The 16,913-nt window shown below is 42.6% G+C and overlaps 2 protein-coding genes across 2 annotated transcripts in view; both read left to right on the forward strand.

The window, feature by feature from the left end:
* Positions 1 to 1,142: 1,142 nt before the first annotated feature.
* sall4 (spalt-like transcription factor 4) lies at positions 1,143 to 9,364 on the forward strand. The gene is made up of 4 exons (XM_021616669.2): positions 1,143 to 1,336; positions 3,813 to 6,362; positions 6,501 to 6,811; positions 7,012 to 9,364. The coding sequence occupies exons 1-4, from the start codon at positions 1,270 to 1,272 to the stop codon at positions 7,429 to 7,431; spliced, it is 3,348 nt and encodes a 1,115-aa protein (XP_021472344.1). The 5' UTR covers positions 1,143 to 1,269; the 3' UTR covers positions 7,432 to 9,364.
* Positions 9,365 to 9,935: 571 nt separating this feature from the next.
* The window catches only part of LOC110532617 (probable phospholipid-transporting ATPase IIA), a 41,884-nt gene continuing 34,906 nt past the window's right edge, over positions 9,936 to 16,913 (forward strand). The window contains exons 1-2 of the mRNA XM_021616670.2: positions 9,936 to 10,304; positions 16,261 to 16,405. Coding sequence (XP_021472345.2) covers positions 10,237 to 10,304; positions 16,261 to 16,405 — 213 coding nt within the window. The 5' untranslated portion in view covers positions 9,936 to 10,236. The remainder of the gene's footprint in view (positions 10,305 to 16,260; positions 16,406 to 16,913) is intronic.

Here is a 16,913-nt window from a genome sequence, read left to right on the forward strand (position 1 = left end):
TATAGCATTTTAGTCATCATAGCAGTATGGTTCACCACACCTACAATGATATTACAGTTTCTGGATAGTAGGGGTCTTGACCCTGACTATTATGATGGAAAGTCAGAGTTAATGGACTCTGGGCCAAAGAGTCTGTTGTCTGTCTGTACTCCTCTTGCATGTGATTTAAACCAATTTTAATGATTTGAATAATGATACAAACTATATTTCAGTAACCAGAAATACTTTCCCTAAAGTTATTGGTATTTTTTTATTTATTTAACCTTTATTTAACTAGGCAAGTCAGTTAAGAACAAATTCTTAACATTGACAGCCTACCCCAGCCAAACCCTAACACGGACGACGCTGTGACAATTGTGCGCCGCCCTATGGGACTCCCAATCACGGGCGTTTGTGATACAGCCTGGAATCGAACCAGGGTCTGTAGTGACGCCTCTAGCACTGAGATGCAGTGCCTTCTTGAACTGCACTGTTGGTTGAGGGCTTGTAAGTAAGCATTTCACGGTAAGGTCTACACTTGTTGTAGTCAGGGCATGTGACAAATAAAGTTTGATTTGGTTTTCACTTAGACCGCTGCACCACTCGGGAGCCCATGGGAGTAATTGGTAAATACATTTTTTAAATGATAATGTAAATACTTTAATGAATGATCTTAATACATTTTTGGGGGGACATTTTCACAATAATTTTATATTTAGCGCAACTAGATCACATGCAAAGGATAGCATGCAGGGTTAATGGATCAGAAATAATATATTTGACTGCATGTTGGAAGAAAAGGACAGATTAATATGAACCAACATGTCTGCATGGGAATCATTTTTTATCAAAGGTATTTAAAATGGTTCTACATTATGAAATATACTGTTCTAATGAGTACTCTAAACAAACTTTTGGAGTTGAATGATATTATTATGATTATCCAAGTGACAATATTTCCATAGATAAAGTATGGCAGATAAGGTAGGTTTAGATCTGTATCTCCTGTACCTCCCTCCCTCCCTCCATCACCGTCTATCTACTAGTATCGCATCTCACGCCCCCTTATGGCACTGCTTTTCTCATCAATGGGCCCTATTTGAATAATGTGTAAGCACTTGGACTGGAGCCAATCAGCTGTCAGAGGACCATGATACATCGCAATGCATTATTGATACTAATAATTACGTTGACATGCGCATTTCTACTTGAGGAGCTAATTTTACAACCCGAAGAATTTGTAAAGAAGGGAAGAAAATTGTGTTACTGTTTGTTCCCGATGTTTGCACCATGTCGAGGCGTAAGCAAGCTAAACCACAGCAAATTAATTCCGATGATCCCGGTTCGTCAGAAAAGGGTGAGTTTTTGTACTGATAAAATACTTTTAGAAGGAGTCGCGCAGGGTAATATTTATACAATGTTGCAAGATATCAACATTCTAATTGGAAGGTGATACATTGTTTCTCCTCGCACGTTGACCTGGCTGGATCATGACCCTTGGAACCGACCACGCTTTTTCATGAATAAACTTACGAGTTTGTTTTCAACTGTTTTTGTTTTGTTTGTTGCAAAAATAGGATACATATGAGTTTCTTAACTGCAAACATTTGACCAATTTGATGAATCGATTTCGTTTTTGTCAGTGAACCAGAAGCCCACTCTAAACGACATTGCCTTTTAACTTTTCTTTAAACTTCAGTTGATTTTCTATAATGTTACCTATGAAATACTAAACAGGAACATCTGGCTGAATATCACTAACGTGATTGTTGTAGGATATGAGTATCTGATTGTTTGGTTGGCTATCTTTTAGAACCAGTTGCACGTCTTATGATTTGTTTATTTTTTACGTAGGCCTAATTTAACTCCATTTAGGGCATTAGATTTGATTGCATGTGGTGTCTGAATAGCCTACTAATATACTTGCTCTGTAGGTAGCTTTACATCATTAGGTAGGTGTATATGGAATATGATGTAGTGTGTTATGTGGCATTTAACAACAACAAAAGTGTCGGACAGTATGAATTGTGACTCGGGAGTAAGCTGACCTGAAAGCAATAAATCCCCCAGTTTAACGCATGACTGTTTTCTTTCCTACATATGTGGAGAGGTGGGGGGATGGACGGACCTGTAGTGGTAGGTTTGTAGGCAAGCAAGGGGTGGGGGTGCGGTTTGTGTTGCTATAGTAATGAACATCACCTTTTATGAATGATTATCGCCTACTAATGCCACGTACACGTAGACCGCTTTGATTGGGAGAGTGCATGTGTTCTTTGATCAGAGAATAGCTCTATGTTCTGTTTGATACAATGTATCAACGTACATTCATTTTAACTGGCAACCCCTGTGTGGTTTCACCTTGTGCCATATTGAACTATAAGACCAGGTGATCTGATAGAATTTATGCGCCACCAAGTGGTCATAAAGGGACACGTTGTGAAGTCAATCTTTTCTGATCTTTGTTTTGTTTGATATAATTTCATATCCCGACTTAAATCGAAATAGTTTTTTTTTTAAACTTGTTTTTCCCTAATTTTGCGGGTTGTTGGGGGTTCATTGCTGCTTGTCATAATCGACCACTTTTGCATAGTGATTGATAAGGTAACGTTCTCCTCCCGCTGCCTACTGTGTTATTATGCACTGCAACATTGGCAACTTCTTTGACAATGAACGGATTCTGAATAGTCTACCTACAATGCCATTTGCAACTTTCACCCTCCCCACTGAGCGATTAGCAAATCCAGCAACAATTGCGTTGGAAGAATGCAGACAGGCGGTCTACACCCCCTCGCCTCCTCCCTTCCCCTCCCTCTCAGTCGAGTACATTAGCATTTGAGTATGCGACTGGTTGTTAAATTGCCTCGGGTGGGCAGACACACTTAAAATTATCACTTTAGGATTGATACCGGTTCACGTGTTCCATTTTGCTAGAAGTTGCTCGAATTTACACTGCATGTAAATGAGATGTTGATATGCGGGCGATTTCCCCTGATCTTTTCTGGGTGTGAAAGTTAGACAATTCAACTGGTGTGAAGATATTGCCCTGACTGGGCATACGCATATGTCATTTCTATAGAATTGGTTGTGAATTACATTTAAGTGCCGGTTATGTAGACAATATTGTTTAATAGTTAACACTTGACCTGCCCCTGTATCAGTGCGTTAGCGATGTCGACGATGAGTGGAACTATGACGTGTCTCTTCTCTGCCGCTGAAAACAGATTCTGGAGCAGTTCATACGTTACTAACGATTCTTTCATTATTGTGGCAAATTCGGGCTGGTTATTACAGGCCCATACAATATGGTATGGGTTAACATTTTAGCAATTATACTTTATTATAAGGATTGGCTATAGGAATGCATTTCAGTTTCTACATCGAAATTAGTTTCAGTATAGCCAGGTTGCCCCTGTTTTTGTCTCAAGTCGGATGTTGCCCTCTGCTGGGCCAGTTGTGCACTGAGCCCAAATTGCACTAAACCCTCATGTTCGCAATGCATTGACTGAAAATCTGATGAAATGCCTTTCGTGAATGTAGAGCTTTGATTCAAGCTTTGCCCAACAAAAGCAGACTTTCTTTTGTAGATGAGGCCCATTAGTTATTGCAGTATTTGAATGCAACCTTTAGTATATTTAAAATGCATTTGTGTGTGTGACTGAAATTAAAGTACAGTATATAAATAATTGCTTGAATTGAATTTATATACAGACTTGACATTAATAACAGACTAAGACTTAATTTATATTCAGACTGTAATGAATTTATACTTTGACTTTAGTTGGTTGTTATTTAATGGTTTTAACCTGAGATTTCCCTACTTATTTTCATTACAGGGGTTCTACAAGATGGTCAAACTGAAGAGGTTGGAAATGAGGTGAAGAGGTTTCGAATGGACACAGCAAAGGTCTGCACCAAATGTGGTGCTGAATTTTTCAACGAGGTTGAATTTCTCGAACATCAGAATAATTGCACTAAAAGTCACGAGGCAGTCATTGTGAAAGATGGCGAGGGGAGAGAAGTACCAGCGGAGGTCTCACAAGGAGACTCCCCTGGTGACTTCCAGAATGACCACAGGGACTGCCAGCCCAGAAGTAATTGTCTATCAAAGTCCAAAGCAGAGTCTATGGAAAGGATGGATGACGAGGAAGAACCTAAAATAAATGGTGCGGAACAACCACCCAAACAAGACCAGGTAGAGATGTCTGACAGTCCCAGGCCTGAAATTAGTCACCACCAGAGCCAGACCTCATCCAAACTCCAAGATTCAAATGTCACCTTGGAGTCCATGCCTGGCACCAAAGTGGCCGTCACTCAGCATTCATCGAACGTTGGTTTGAACAACCGCAGGTCTGCACAGACATCCCAGGAGGCCTTGCAAGCCATCCCCATGATCCTGGAACAGCTGGTGGCTCTTCAACAGCAGCAGATCCAACAGATCCACCTGACTGAGCAGATCCGTATCCAGGTGGCCATGATGGCTCCACAGAGCCTCCACTCTGTCAATGGGGCAGCAGTTGACCCTCTTAAAGCCCTAGGAGCTCACCTCTCTCAGCAGCTCTCTGCTGCAGCAGCCCTGATCAGTAAGAGGACTAGCCGCCAGAGTCTCTCGATAGAGTCCCTCAAACAGGGCAAACTACCCCAGTCCAACAGCAACCCCACCTCACTGGCTGGAGGACTGGGGCCAATGCCCTCCAAAGCTGATATGTTGAAGGGGCTTCCAGACCTGGCCAACCGCCTACCAGTGTTACTGCCTCAATCACCAGGCTCCAAGGCCTTTCAAAGTCCCTTCACTGGCCTCTCGTTAGGGATGGATCACTCTAAGAAAGTAAAGAGCAAGATCCCAAACATGCCGGAGTCTAAAAACGGGTCTGGTTGCGACAGCATGTACAAGCACAAGTGTAAGTACTGTGGGAAAACCTTTGGGAACGACAGCGGGCTCCAGATCCATTTGCGCTCGCACACTGGAGAAAGACCATTTAAATGTAACATCTGCGGAAACCGCTTCACAACCAAAGGAAACCTTAAAGTGCATTTCCAGAGACACAAGGAGAAGTACCCTCACATCAGGATGAACCCACACCCTGTGCCAGAACACCTTGACAACATTCCCACCAGCAGCGGCATTCCGTATGGCATGTCAATGCCAATTGAAGAATCCAACATGGTGGACATGAAGCCAATGCTTGGCATCCCATCTCCAGGTTTCCACCCATCAGCACTGCAGGGGTTCAAGCCTTCGTTTGAGGGTTTCAAGAGCGACCCGTTCTCCCAAAGACCGGCATCATCAGGAAGTGACGGAGCATCAATTTCCTCAAACGCGTTCAATCACGAAATGGGCTCTGATCAGCACCACCAGGTATCTAACGAGCTAATGGGAGCGCTGCATCACATGAACGGCAAAGACCCTCCCGGCGACCATGAAGGCTCTGAAACGGCCAAATTACAGCAGATGGTGGATGGGCTGGAGAAGAGGACCAATGACCCAAACGAGTGCTACATCTGCCACAGAGTGCTCAGCTGCCAAAGCTCCCTGAAGATGCATTACCGTACACACACGGGTGAGCGGCCCTACAAGTGTAAGATCTGCGGCCGTGCCTTCTCCACCAAGGGCAACCTCAAAGCTCATTACAGTGTCCATCGGGCCAACACGCCCCTCAAGATGCAACACTCCTGCCCCATCTGCCAGAAGAAGTTCACCAATGCTGTGGTTCTCCAGCAGCACATCCGCATGCACATGGGAGGCCAGATCCCCAACACCCCCATGCCAGAGACTCAGTTAGAGGCCTCTGAAGAAATGAACTCCCCTCTGCCCGACGAGAAGTCCATGGACTTCAACGGCTTTGAGAGCATGGAAGACCAATACACAGAGCTTGACTCTCAGGAGAAACCAAGCAAAACCTCAGATTCTCTCCCACCATCTGCGTCTGAGGAACCGCACCAACCCCATCAGGCCCCTCAATCCTCTGTGTTCTCCAGCATAGCGGCACTGGAGAACCACATGAAGAACCTCACCTCATCTCTCAACCTGCAGCACCAAAGCAGCACCGCTTCAGAGAGCAATGGAGTGCCCCCCAAAGAGTCCACCTCAGCCTCCGAGAGCCTCCGGGAGCAAGAGTACCAGAGCGGCCGCAGCCCCACCGTCTCAGACCCTGTCTCCTTCCACTCCTCATCCCCAGTCAACAGCCATGTGGGAAGCAGCAAGTCAAAGTCCCCCGAGTTAGCCTTCCCTGAGGATTACACTCGGAACAGGCCTAGACCAGACTCTGACAGCGGCTCTCAGGATGCCAGTGAGTCCAATGGGGCTCTGGACCTGACGGCACCCAGCTTCACCCCAAAAACCATAAAAGAAGAGCCTGGCCTGTACTTCACTAATGGAGAGTATGGTAAGTGTTTAAACAACTTTGTTTAGAATGTGCTGTATTATAAATCAATGGTATTCTCTTTAGGGTTTTAAGTGTAGGTTGACTAGGGAGTAATCTGGGAGTATTGTTTATTAACTGGAATCTTCTCCTTCTCAACAGCTCCCAGCCATTTGCCTCCTTTCCTGAGGGTGCCCTCCAGTCTGGTCCAATTGGAGATGCAGATTCCCCCAGAGAGCTCCATGGGCATGAGCTCTCTATTTGGCTCCCAGATGCCTCAGGGAGCAGGAGGGCAGCCAAGGGATAGCTCAAGTGCTCCCCGTAGATCCAGCAAGCAGCACCTGTGTAACTCCTGTGGCAAAAACTTCTCCTCTGCCAGTGCCCTGCAGATTCATGAGAGGACCCACACTGGAGAGAAGCCCTTCGGCTGCACCGTCTGTGGCAGGGCCTTCACCACTAGAGGCAACCTCAAGGTAAGGTTCTTTCATAGAAGAGAAATGTTGTAAAAGCCTTAATCTTTCATGGACTCTGTGGTCTGGTATGATACTTTTGTAATGTATATGCAACAAAAAGGAGGTATTTTAAAGTAATTTTCTGTAGTAATCCATTCTGGATCATGATTTTATGAACATTGGCAAAAAAAATTATATTCTAATATGTATAATTGTTTTAGGTCCATGTTACAACTCACATGTGGAACAGCTCTGTGAGGCGTGGCCAGCGCCTCTCTCTGGACAACCCCATGGCCCTGATGGCCATGAGCTCAGAGTCTGGCAACATAATGCCACCTCCCAAGGAACTGGATCCTCAGCCAATGAACTTCGACCAGTCTCTGTGGAACCAGTATGCTGCTGCTTTCACCAACGGCTTGTCCATGAAGACTAACGAGATCTCTGTGATCCAAAATGGTGGTATGCCTGGTAGCCTGGCTGGTGGTCCTCTGTTCCATTCGACTGGAGGCCTGATGGAAATGGATGGGTCCCACTCTGGCCTGCCTGCCACCATGGCAGAGATTGAGAAGAATGGCTCAGAGAGTGTGGCCAAATCTCAGTTCCCACATTTCATGGAGGAAGGGAAAATTGCAGTGAACTAGTTTTGAAATGGGAGAAGGCAGTTTTATCGGTATTGCCTAGTTTTTTTTGTTTTTTTTTCATTGATTGTGTGCAGATTTTTGAATGTTCATAGTAGCAATGTTGGCTAAAATTTGCCACTAGGTCCAGGTACAATAAACATGAGCTATTCCAACACTTTTAGGAGATAATCCTTAACCCTTGCTGAAGATTTCTGGTTTTTGCAAAGCCTATTTGAAACTCTCAGTAAATTAAACGATGCAGCTCTTCACTAACCTTTCATTTGAACAATTCATCCCTTAACTGTTGTATTTAGTTGAACTAGATATAACTACTATAGTTGTATTTACTGTTTATTTTTTCTCAATATATGCAGGTATTTCTGTGCGTGACCTTTTTTAGTTTTGTATCCAGAAGTTGAATGTCTGGCTTACCTGAAACTGCTTTGATTCAGAATGTCTCCCTCCCCGATGGAAGAACCTGTACTTTGAATGATTTTGTCTAGTGTTAGAAAATCTTCAGTTTATGACTGTGTACACCATTGTTTTAGTGCCGATAAACAAGGAGTTATTCTGATTCCTCTGCACAGTACATAACTATTTGGCACTCCTATTGTGTGCAATACATTTTAGGAAGTTTGTGATGGCCAACAATTTATCCCGATGTTTGAGGGAATCTTTTGGAGATGCTCTGAGGTGGTCTACTGAGAGTTCTGTCAGGTGTCATGTACTTTTGTTTGATCCAGATAGGCTTACTGATTTGCTCAGTTGTCCATTTTGGAGGTTAATACTTTTTTCAGATACGTTACATATGTTGAGACAGTCATTTCTTTGCCTTTCTCTCTAAAACTGAAAAACCTCATGCCAAGTGCCTAGCTAGAATTGGAATTGTTGCTCTATTGTCTTATTTTTTTTTTAAGCACCACAAGATTGTAATGGTTACTTTTGACTGATACTGTTTGTCCATGTAGCATATTGTGCTTTTTTTCCCCACACTCATATTTACAAAGATCTGTTCATTATTGTTTAATTTTTGCTTCCATTAACCTTTGCCGACCAGCAGAGCTTCTGCGTCTTTCGGTGGGTTGTTTTCTGAAGGATATGGGTGTGTTTTAAATGACACGGTATTCCCTAGTGCACTACTTTTGCCCTGGCTGAAGGTAGTGCACCATATGTGTATATGATGCAATTTGGGGGGCAACCATATAAAGTAGAATTCTCTCAATCATACCTGCACTTTAAATTTCTTCACGTTTTGTTAAGCTTATAATTTCGATGGCTACATTTCAAAACCATCCAGCTTGACTTTGTTTACCTTGGTGGTCATATTAGAGCGGGCACATCACTGATTTGTCATTTCTTACTTTGAGGACTTGGAAATGTTGACTTCAGAATTTGACTCAATATTCCACTCAATTGCCAACCTTTTTAAGTGACATATTTCAATACTTCTCTCCATTGATTGATGAACGTGCAAATCTACTATACATTATTTTATCAACCGTTGAATCTTAAACTTTTTGTTAATTTATATCACGTCATGTCAGAGCGTTTGGGGGTGACTCTCTACCTCATTTAGATATTTGTTTTTCCTCCACCTACCTTCAAAGGTATATTCGCTCTGATACATTCTGGGTAAGCAAAGATATGCTTTCATTCCTCATCTACTGAGTTGTAATGAATGTATCACTGGAATCTTTGCACAACTCTGAATGCGCAGATGAACTCTAGAATACTTTTGTACATTCCCCATTAAAATGCATTTACCAAGTTGTGCCTTTGTTTAAAAAAATCTAATCATGTCATATCTGCTTTGAGGTTGTCTCTACAATTGAAGAAACGTTGAGCCTGTTTAGGCTGGTTTACAATGTAAATGTCTTATGTCCTTTCAGTTTCCTTGTCACCTAAATGTTACTTTCTGGTCTTGTAAAAATAAAAATCAGGGTGACTTTTCCAACTTTGGTTTGCATTCTGTTTTCTGTCCCCATCATGCCATGACTTATTCTGAAAACCATGTGATGTTGCAGTGTTTTTATTTCATTGTATGAAGTTGATCGCTTTAGTTTTGTCTATGAAGAGTTTGTTACAGTCCTGCCAACAAAATGCTCTGTTCTGTCTGGGCATGCATGCACTTTGTGGATAACGTGGGTCTGTTCTTGCTACTTTTCTTTCATTTGCATCGTGCACACCCCTGATTTCCATCTCGTCTCCTTCTGATCACACACTTGGAGTTGTTGGTTTGGTTGCTGATCTCACTTTGTACCAGGAATGAATATTTGCGCCCAAGTCAATTTGCATCCAAATAAATACATTTACATCTCCATCCAACTAGCAGTCTATTAAAAAATGCCCCCCCTCCCCTCTAACAATCTGTTTTTGTGACTGATCAAAGCCTAGAGCGGTCTTCGGATGGTTAGTAAAATGAAATTAGCGTAATAGGGTTATCCAACCTAATCGTAAAGTATCCTATTCGAATGTGTCTCTTGAAATGGAGAGCAAGATGGAGCATACATAGGCTACTGGCTTAAAGTTATCTGATCAGTGGACAAGCCCCTAGGCCTGTTGGAATGAAGAGAAAACGACAAATGTTAAACCCTTGGAGATGTGTATGGTATGGGAAAAAGCCTATAGGTTCATATTTTTAAATAATATTTCATCACACCAATTCTAACATTTGATAAAGCGAAATGGAATCGGCTAAGATGGAGAAGAGCCAAGGCACTAGCTGAAGCAAGCCCAAAGCAGCCACTGACACAGAAAAGCCTCCGCCCAGAACGCAGACAGCGAGGTGGACTTCGTCTGGCTTCAACGTCAGCTGGGGCTGCAGGAATGACGGACAATATTGCTTTGCAACCAGTGAGAGACAAAAAAAGACACGACAATAAAAACAGGAATGGGTAAGAACAAAAAATACGTTGTATACACTGTAAATGTTAAGAACGGCGACGTTAGGCTGTTATTTAGCTCGATGGCTGATAACACGAATTGATTTCAAAACCCACAGACGAATATCTCCATTGTAACCGTATATTCTAAACGTTCAAGATGAAACGAACCTATTTTCTAAAAGAACAATTGACGGGCTTGTTTAGGGAAATATGTATCATCCATATTCCGGGTGCTGTCCGTCCTGTCGATGCTAGTACAATATTAATCGCCTATTAAGTATCCGTGGGACTAGATTGGCATATAGACCGATAAAAAAACAACACCCTCCGCATTATGTTTCAAATTAAGTTGGGGTAATGTGGCATGGTTGACTGACATTCTTTGTGTCATTGCGTTGAACCAGCCCAAACAGGGCAGGCCTTACTATAAGAATCAGCACTTGTTTAGGGAAGGGTTTCCCAACTCGGGCCTGGGGCACGCCCCTTGAACGTTTCGTTTTTTGCTCAAGCACTACACAGCTGATTCAAATAATCTAAACTTGATGATGAGTTGGATATTTGAATCAGCTGTGTTGTGCTAAGGCAAAAAATACAAAAAAAACATGCACCCATGGGGGGCCCCAGGACCGAGTTTGGGAAACCCTGGTTTAGGGGACAGCAAACCACCATGACTATCTATTGATAGACACATAATATGGATGATGTAACTTATTATTACACAGTGCATTTTATATATAATAATAATTGTAACTCCTATTTCCTGATATGATATGCAATGATAATATTGCCCTCATAAAATTGCACAAATGTTAAAGTAAAACCTAATGCAGGCCACCCAAGTCTAGGCTACACACCTGTCTGGGCATCCCCTATTCACCCCTTATGCACCCATCATCCCCTCAGGCAGGAAGCATTTCGCTACATCCGCAATAACATCTGCTAAACATGTGTGTGACCAAAACAATTTGATTTGAAGAGTCAATCTCAGAGATGGTGCTTGTCAGAGCATGTCAATGTTAAGATTTAAATGAAGTGCAAATTAGTTAAGATAAGCAACCATATACACTAAGTATACCAAACATTAGGAACACCTCCTAATACTGAGTAACTCCCCACCCTCCTTCCCCCTTAATGCATTTATTTCAATTGACTGATTTCCTTATGAACTGTAACTCAGTAAAATCATTGAAATTGTTGTGTTAAATTTTTGTTCAGTGTACACAGAGTATACAAAACATTAAGAACACCTTGCTAATATTGAGTGCACCCACCCCCCTTTTGCCCTCAGAACAGCCTCAATTTGTTGGGGCATGGACTCTTCCAGGTGTCAAAAGTGTTCCACAGGAATGCTGGCCCATGTTGCCTCCAATGCTTCCCACAGTTGTGTCAAGTTGTCTGGATGTCCTTTGGGTGGTGGACCATTCTTGATACATATGGGAAACTGTTGAGCGTAGAAAACCCAGCAACGTTGCAGTTCTTGACACAAACCGGTGAGCCTGGCACCTATACCCCATTGAAAGGCACTTAAATATTTTGTATTGCCCATTCCCTCTCTGAATGGTACTCATACACAATCCATGTCTCAAGGCTTAAAAATCATTCTTTACCCTGTCTCCTCCCCTTCATCAACACTGATTTGAAGTGGATTTAACAAGTGACATCACTAAGGGATCATAGCTTTCACCTGGATTCACCTGGTCAGTCTGTCATGGAAAGAGCAGGTGTTCTTACGTGTGTGTGTGTGTGATATATATATATATTACTACTGTTCAAAGGTTTGGGGATCACTTAGAAATATCCTTGTTTTTTATATATATATATATATATATATATATATATATATATATATATATATATATATATATATATTTTTTGTCCATTAAAATAACATCAAACTGATCAGAAATACAGTGTAGACATTGTTAATGTTGTAAATGACTATTGTAGCTGGAAACGGCTGATTTTTAATCATATATCTACATAGGCATACATAGGCCCATTTGTGGGTTCAATTACAGGCTCAGAATGTCCAGAAACAAAGATCTTTCTTCTGAAACTCGTCAGTCTATTCTTGTTCTGGGAACAGAAGGCTATTCCATGTGAGAAATTGCCAAGAAACTGAAGATCTCATACAACGCTGTGTACTACTCCTGTGAAGGGAGTAGAAAGGAGCAGCGATCTTCGGTTTCTTTGCAATTTCTCTCACGGAATAGCCTTCATTCCCCTTGACTTTTTCAGGTTTTGTTACATTACAGCCTTATTAGAACAAACACATTAGTAAATCCACTACAATCATGCAAGTACAGTCAGCAGCAAGCAGTTGATAAGGGTAGGTAACAACACACCAGCCACGCTGATCCTCAGCACTGGGGTCCCTCAGGGGTGCATGCTCAGTCCACTCCTGTACTCCCTATTCACTTATGACTGCACGGCCAGGCACGACTCCAACACCATCATTAAGTTTGCCGATGACACACCGACAATGACTAGACAGCCAATAGGAAGGAGGTCAATGACCTGACCGGACAACAACCTCTCCCTCAATGTGATCAAGACAAGGAGATGATTGTGGACTACAGGAAAATTAGGACCGAGAATGCCCCCATTCTCGTTGTCTGGGCTGTAGTGGAGCAGGTTGAGAGCTTCAAGTTCCTTGGCGACCAACAAATTAACATGGTCCAAGCACACCAAGACAGTCGTGAAGAGGACCCGACAAAACCTATTTCCCCTCAGGAGACTGAAAATATTTTGCATGGGTCCTCAGATCCTCAAAAGGTTCTACAGCTGCACAATCGAGAGCATCCTGACGGGTTGCATCACTTTCTGGTATGGCAACTGCTCAGCCTCCGACTGCATGGCACCACAGAGGGTAGTGCGTACGGCCCAGTACATCACTGGGGCCAAGCTTCCTACCATCCAGGACCTCTATACTAGGCGGTGTCAGAGGAAAGCCCTAAAAATTGTCAGACTCAGCCACCCTAGTCATAGACTGTTCTCTCTGCTACCGTACGGCAAGCGGTACCGGAGCTCCAAGTCTAGGTCCAAGAGGCTACTAAACAGCTTCTACCCCAAAGCCATAAGACTCCTGAACATCCAATCAAGTGGCTGTTGTATTGGGCGCATGTGACGAATCAAATTTGATTTGATTTACACTGGCGGCCCCCTGTGGCAATAAATTGATAAAACCTAAAGCTTACCTTGACTTGGAAGAGTTCCTGTGTTAGTTAGCCAACTAGCTAACATAGCATTCCTCTCTGTTTGAGTAGGCTAAACTAGCTGGCTGCATTCGGGAAAGTTAATCAAAAATACAACTAAATATAGCTAGCTCTCCTCTCTTGCTTCTCCTTCATTTTTGAAGAAATTCATTTGTAAAAAAAAAAAAAAAAGTAAACTATTGTCTCTCTCTTTGATTCAATTACTAGATTAATTCTCTGTTCATTTGATTGGGTGGACAATATGTCAGTTCATGCCGCATGAGCTCTGATAGGTTGGAGGGCGTCCTCCGGAAGTTGTCATAAGTACTGTGTCTGGTAGGGGGAGAGAACCACAAAAAACTCCTAGATTTTGTATTAAAGTCAATGTACCCAGAGCTAGGACGGAAACTAGTTCTCCTCTGGCTAAACGATGGTGCTACCCTACAGAGTGCTGTTGAGGCTGCTGTAGACTTTCATTGCAAAACAGTGTGTTTTAATCAATCATTTGGTGACGTGAATATATTTAGTGTAGTTTTATCTAAAAAAGGATAACTTTTTAATGTTTCACTGTTTTTATTTTTTTGAAATTCACTAAAGGGGATTATCCTCCGTTTCCTTGGAGGAGCTCCATATGTGTTCTTGAAATGTAATATTTCCTTTTTAAAATAAAGTAGGCCTACTGTAGCTTGACTTCTTAACGTAAACCTCATTGGTTCACATATTCCATCTTTTGTGGAAGTGAGCAGTATGTCTTATTTTATTTCAATATGAATCATTTTGACATGCATGCTTTCGCCTAACTCCAATACAGAGGGGACTTTTCTGAAGTTGTTGTCTCGCACATCTGGAAGGGTAACTTCATTATACTAAATATCTTGAAAAATTAGGTTCTGCATTTATCCAATTTGTAGCAAGCAGTCAGCCCTAATTTGAACACAGCTTCCTATTTTTGGAATTAGAAGGGGTTAAATTTCTCACTTCATCCACAGTCAGTGATTCATTATCCAAGTAATTAGTATCTAGAATATGTATACAATATTTGATCTGAACATTGTGACACATGTCAAGCCATAAGGTTAGGTTACCTGCTGGTTTAGATGAAGTGGAATATTTTGTTCAAGGGTGTATGAAACTAGGGCCTTGCTGCCTAACACATGATGCCAATATTTACTGACTCAGGACCCACCTCTATGGCCCTATTGCTTGACTGAAGCATTCCTCACCACCGTAGGTGGCAAGTCGGTTAGGACATCTACATTGTGCAATTTCCAAATGCCTGAAGGTATCACGTTCATCTGTACAAACAATAGTACGCAAGTATAAACACCATGGGACCACACAGCTGTTATACCACTCAGGAAGGAGACGCGTTCTGTCTCCTAAAGATGAATGTAGTTTGGTGCGAAAAGTGCAAATCAATCCCAGAATAACAGCAAAGGATCTTGTGAAGATGCTGGAGGAAACAGGTACAAAACTATCTATAATCACTGTAAAACGAGTCCTGTATCGACATAACCTGAAAGGCCGCTCTGCAAGCTCCAAAACCGCCATAAAAAAGCCAGACTACGGTTTGCAACTGCACATGGGGACAAAGATTGTACTTTTTGGAGAAATGTCCTCTGGTCTGATGAAACAAAAGTAGAACTGTTTGGCCATAATGACCCTCGTTATGTTTGGAGGAAAAGGGGGGAGGCTTGCAAGCCGAAGAACACCATCCCAACTGTGAAGCACAGGGTGGGAGTATCATGTTGTGGGGGTGCTGCTTTGCTGCAGGAGGGACTGGTGCACTTCACCAAATAGATGGCATCATGAGTGAGGAAAATTATGTGGATATATTAAAGCAACATCTCAAGACATCAGTCAAGAAGTTAAAGCTTGGTCTCAAATGGGTCTTCCAAATGGACAATGACCCCAAGCATACTTCCAAAGTTGTGGCCAATGGCTTAAGAATAACAGAGTCAAGGTATTGGAGTGTCCATCACAAAGCCCTGATCTCATCTATCGAAAATTTGTCGGCAGAACTGAAAAGGCGTGTGCGAGCAGGGAGGCATACAAACCTGACTCAATTACACCAGCTCTGTCAGGAGGAATGGGCCAAAATTCACCCAACTTATTGTGGGAAGCTTATGGAAGGTTACCTGAAACGTTTGACCCAAGTTAAACAATTGAAAGGCAATGCTACCAAATACTGATTGAATGTATGTGAACTTCTGACCCAATGGGAATGCGATGAAAGAAATAAAAGCTGAAACAAATCGTTCTCTCTTATTATTCTGACATTTCACATTCTTAAAATAAAGTGGGGATCCTGACTGACCTAAGACAGGGACTTTTTACAAGGATTAGATGTCAGGAATTGTGAAAAACTGAGTTTAAATGTATTTGGCTAAGGTGTATGTAAACTTCTGACTTCAACTGTAGTATTTACATATTGTTGTGGTGGCATTTCAGTGAGAGAAACTCTAAAAGGGCCAGTTTCCCGGACACAGATTATTCCTAGTCATGGACTAAAAAGCATTGTATTGGAATTTCTTCATTGAGCATTGTTTTTAGTCTAGGGCCAGTGTTCAAAAGCATCTCAGAGTAGGAGTGTTGATATGCCCCCCCCCCCCCCCCCCCCCCCTGTCCATATACTCATTATGAATAAAAAGGCAAGACTGATCCTACATCTGCACCACCCTGAGACTCTTTGTGATGTACAGGTCTAGGAGTAAGCTTAACCTGTGTCCAGGAAACTAGCCCTAATGATGAACTACACTGGTGTTCCTCAGGTGCTGCCCGTGGTCTCGGTGCTGCGGCATGGGGGACTTCCGGCCGCGGACGGTGTGGCTGGGCCACCCAGAGAAGAGGGAGCAGAGGTACCCCCGGAACGTCATTAACAACCAGAAGTACAACTTCTTCACCTTCCTCCCAGGGGTGAGTGTCAGGTACTCCGGGTCAACCAAGCAACCGCCATCTGCTCCTCATTCACAACACAACAAGCCGGAATTAGTTTAGTGGCAAAGTGGAGTTATTGGTTTAGTGGCAGAGTGCAGTTATTGGTTTAGTGGAGTTAGCGGTTTAGTGGCAAAGTGGAGTTAGCGGTTTAGTGGCAAAGTGGAGTTAGCGGTTTAGTGGCAAAGTGGAGTTAGCGGTTTAGTGGCAAAGTGGAGTTAGCGGTTTAGTGGCAAAGTGGAGTTAGCGGTTTAGTGGCAAAGTGGAGTTAGTGGCAAAGTGGAGAGTGAGCAGTAGAGCTGACCCCATAGATTCGAATAGGGGGTTGGTGGACACTGATTCTAATCAAATGAGCACTCATGTTAGGCTGTGCCGTATAGACTAGTGTGCCTCTACTGTAGTTGTTGAGTCTCTAATTAAAGCTAAACCACGGCAAGAATAGTAAGGAACATTTTTTTCACTTTCTGATTTTCTGAGCTTAATTTTCATA

This window comes from Oncorhynchus mykiss, chromosome 9 (assembly GCF_013265735.2).
Source record: "Oncorhynchus mykiss isolate Arlee chromosome 9, USDA_OmykA_1.1, whole genome shotgun sequence".
NCBI lineage: Eukaryota > Metazoa > Chordata > Actinopteri > Salmoniformes > Salmonidae > Oncorhynchus > Oncorhynchus mykiss.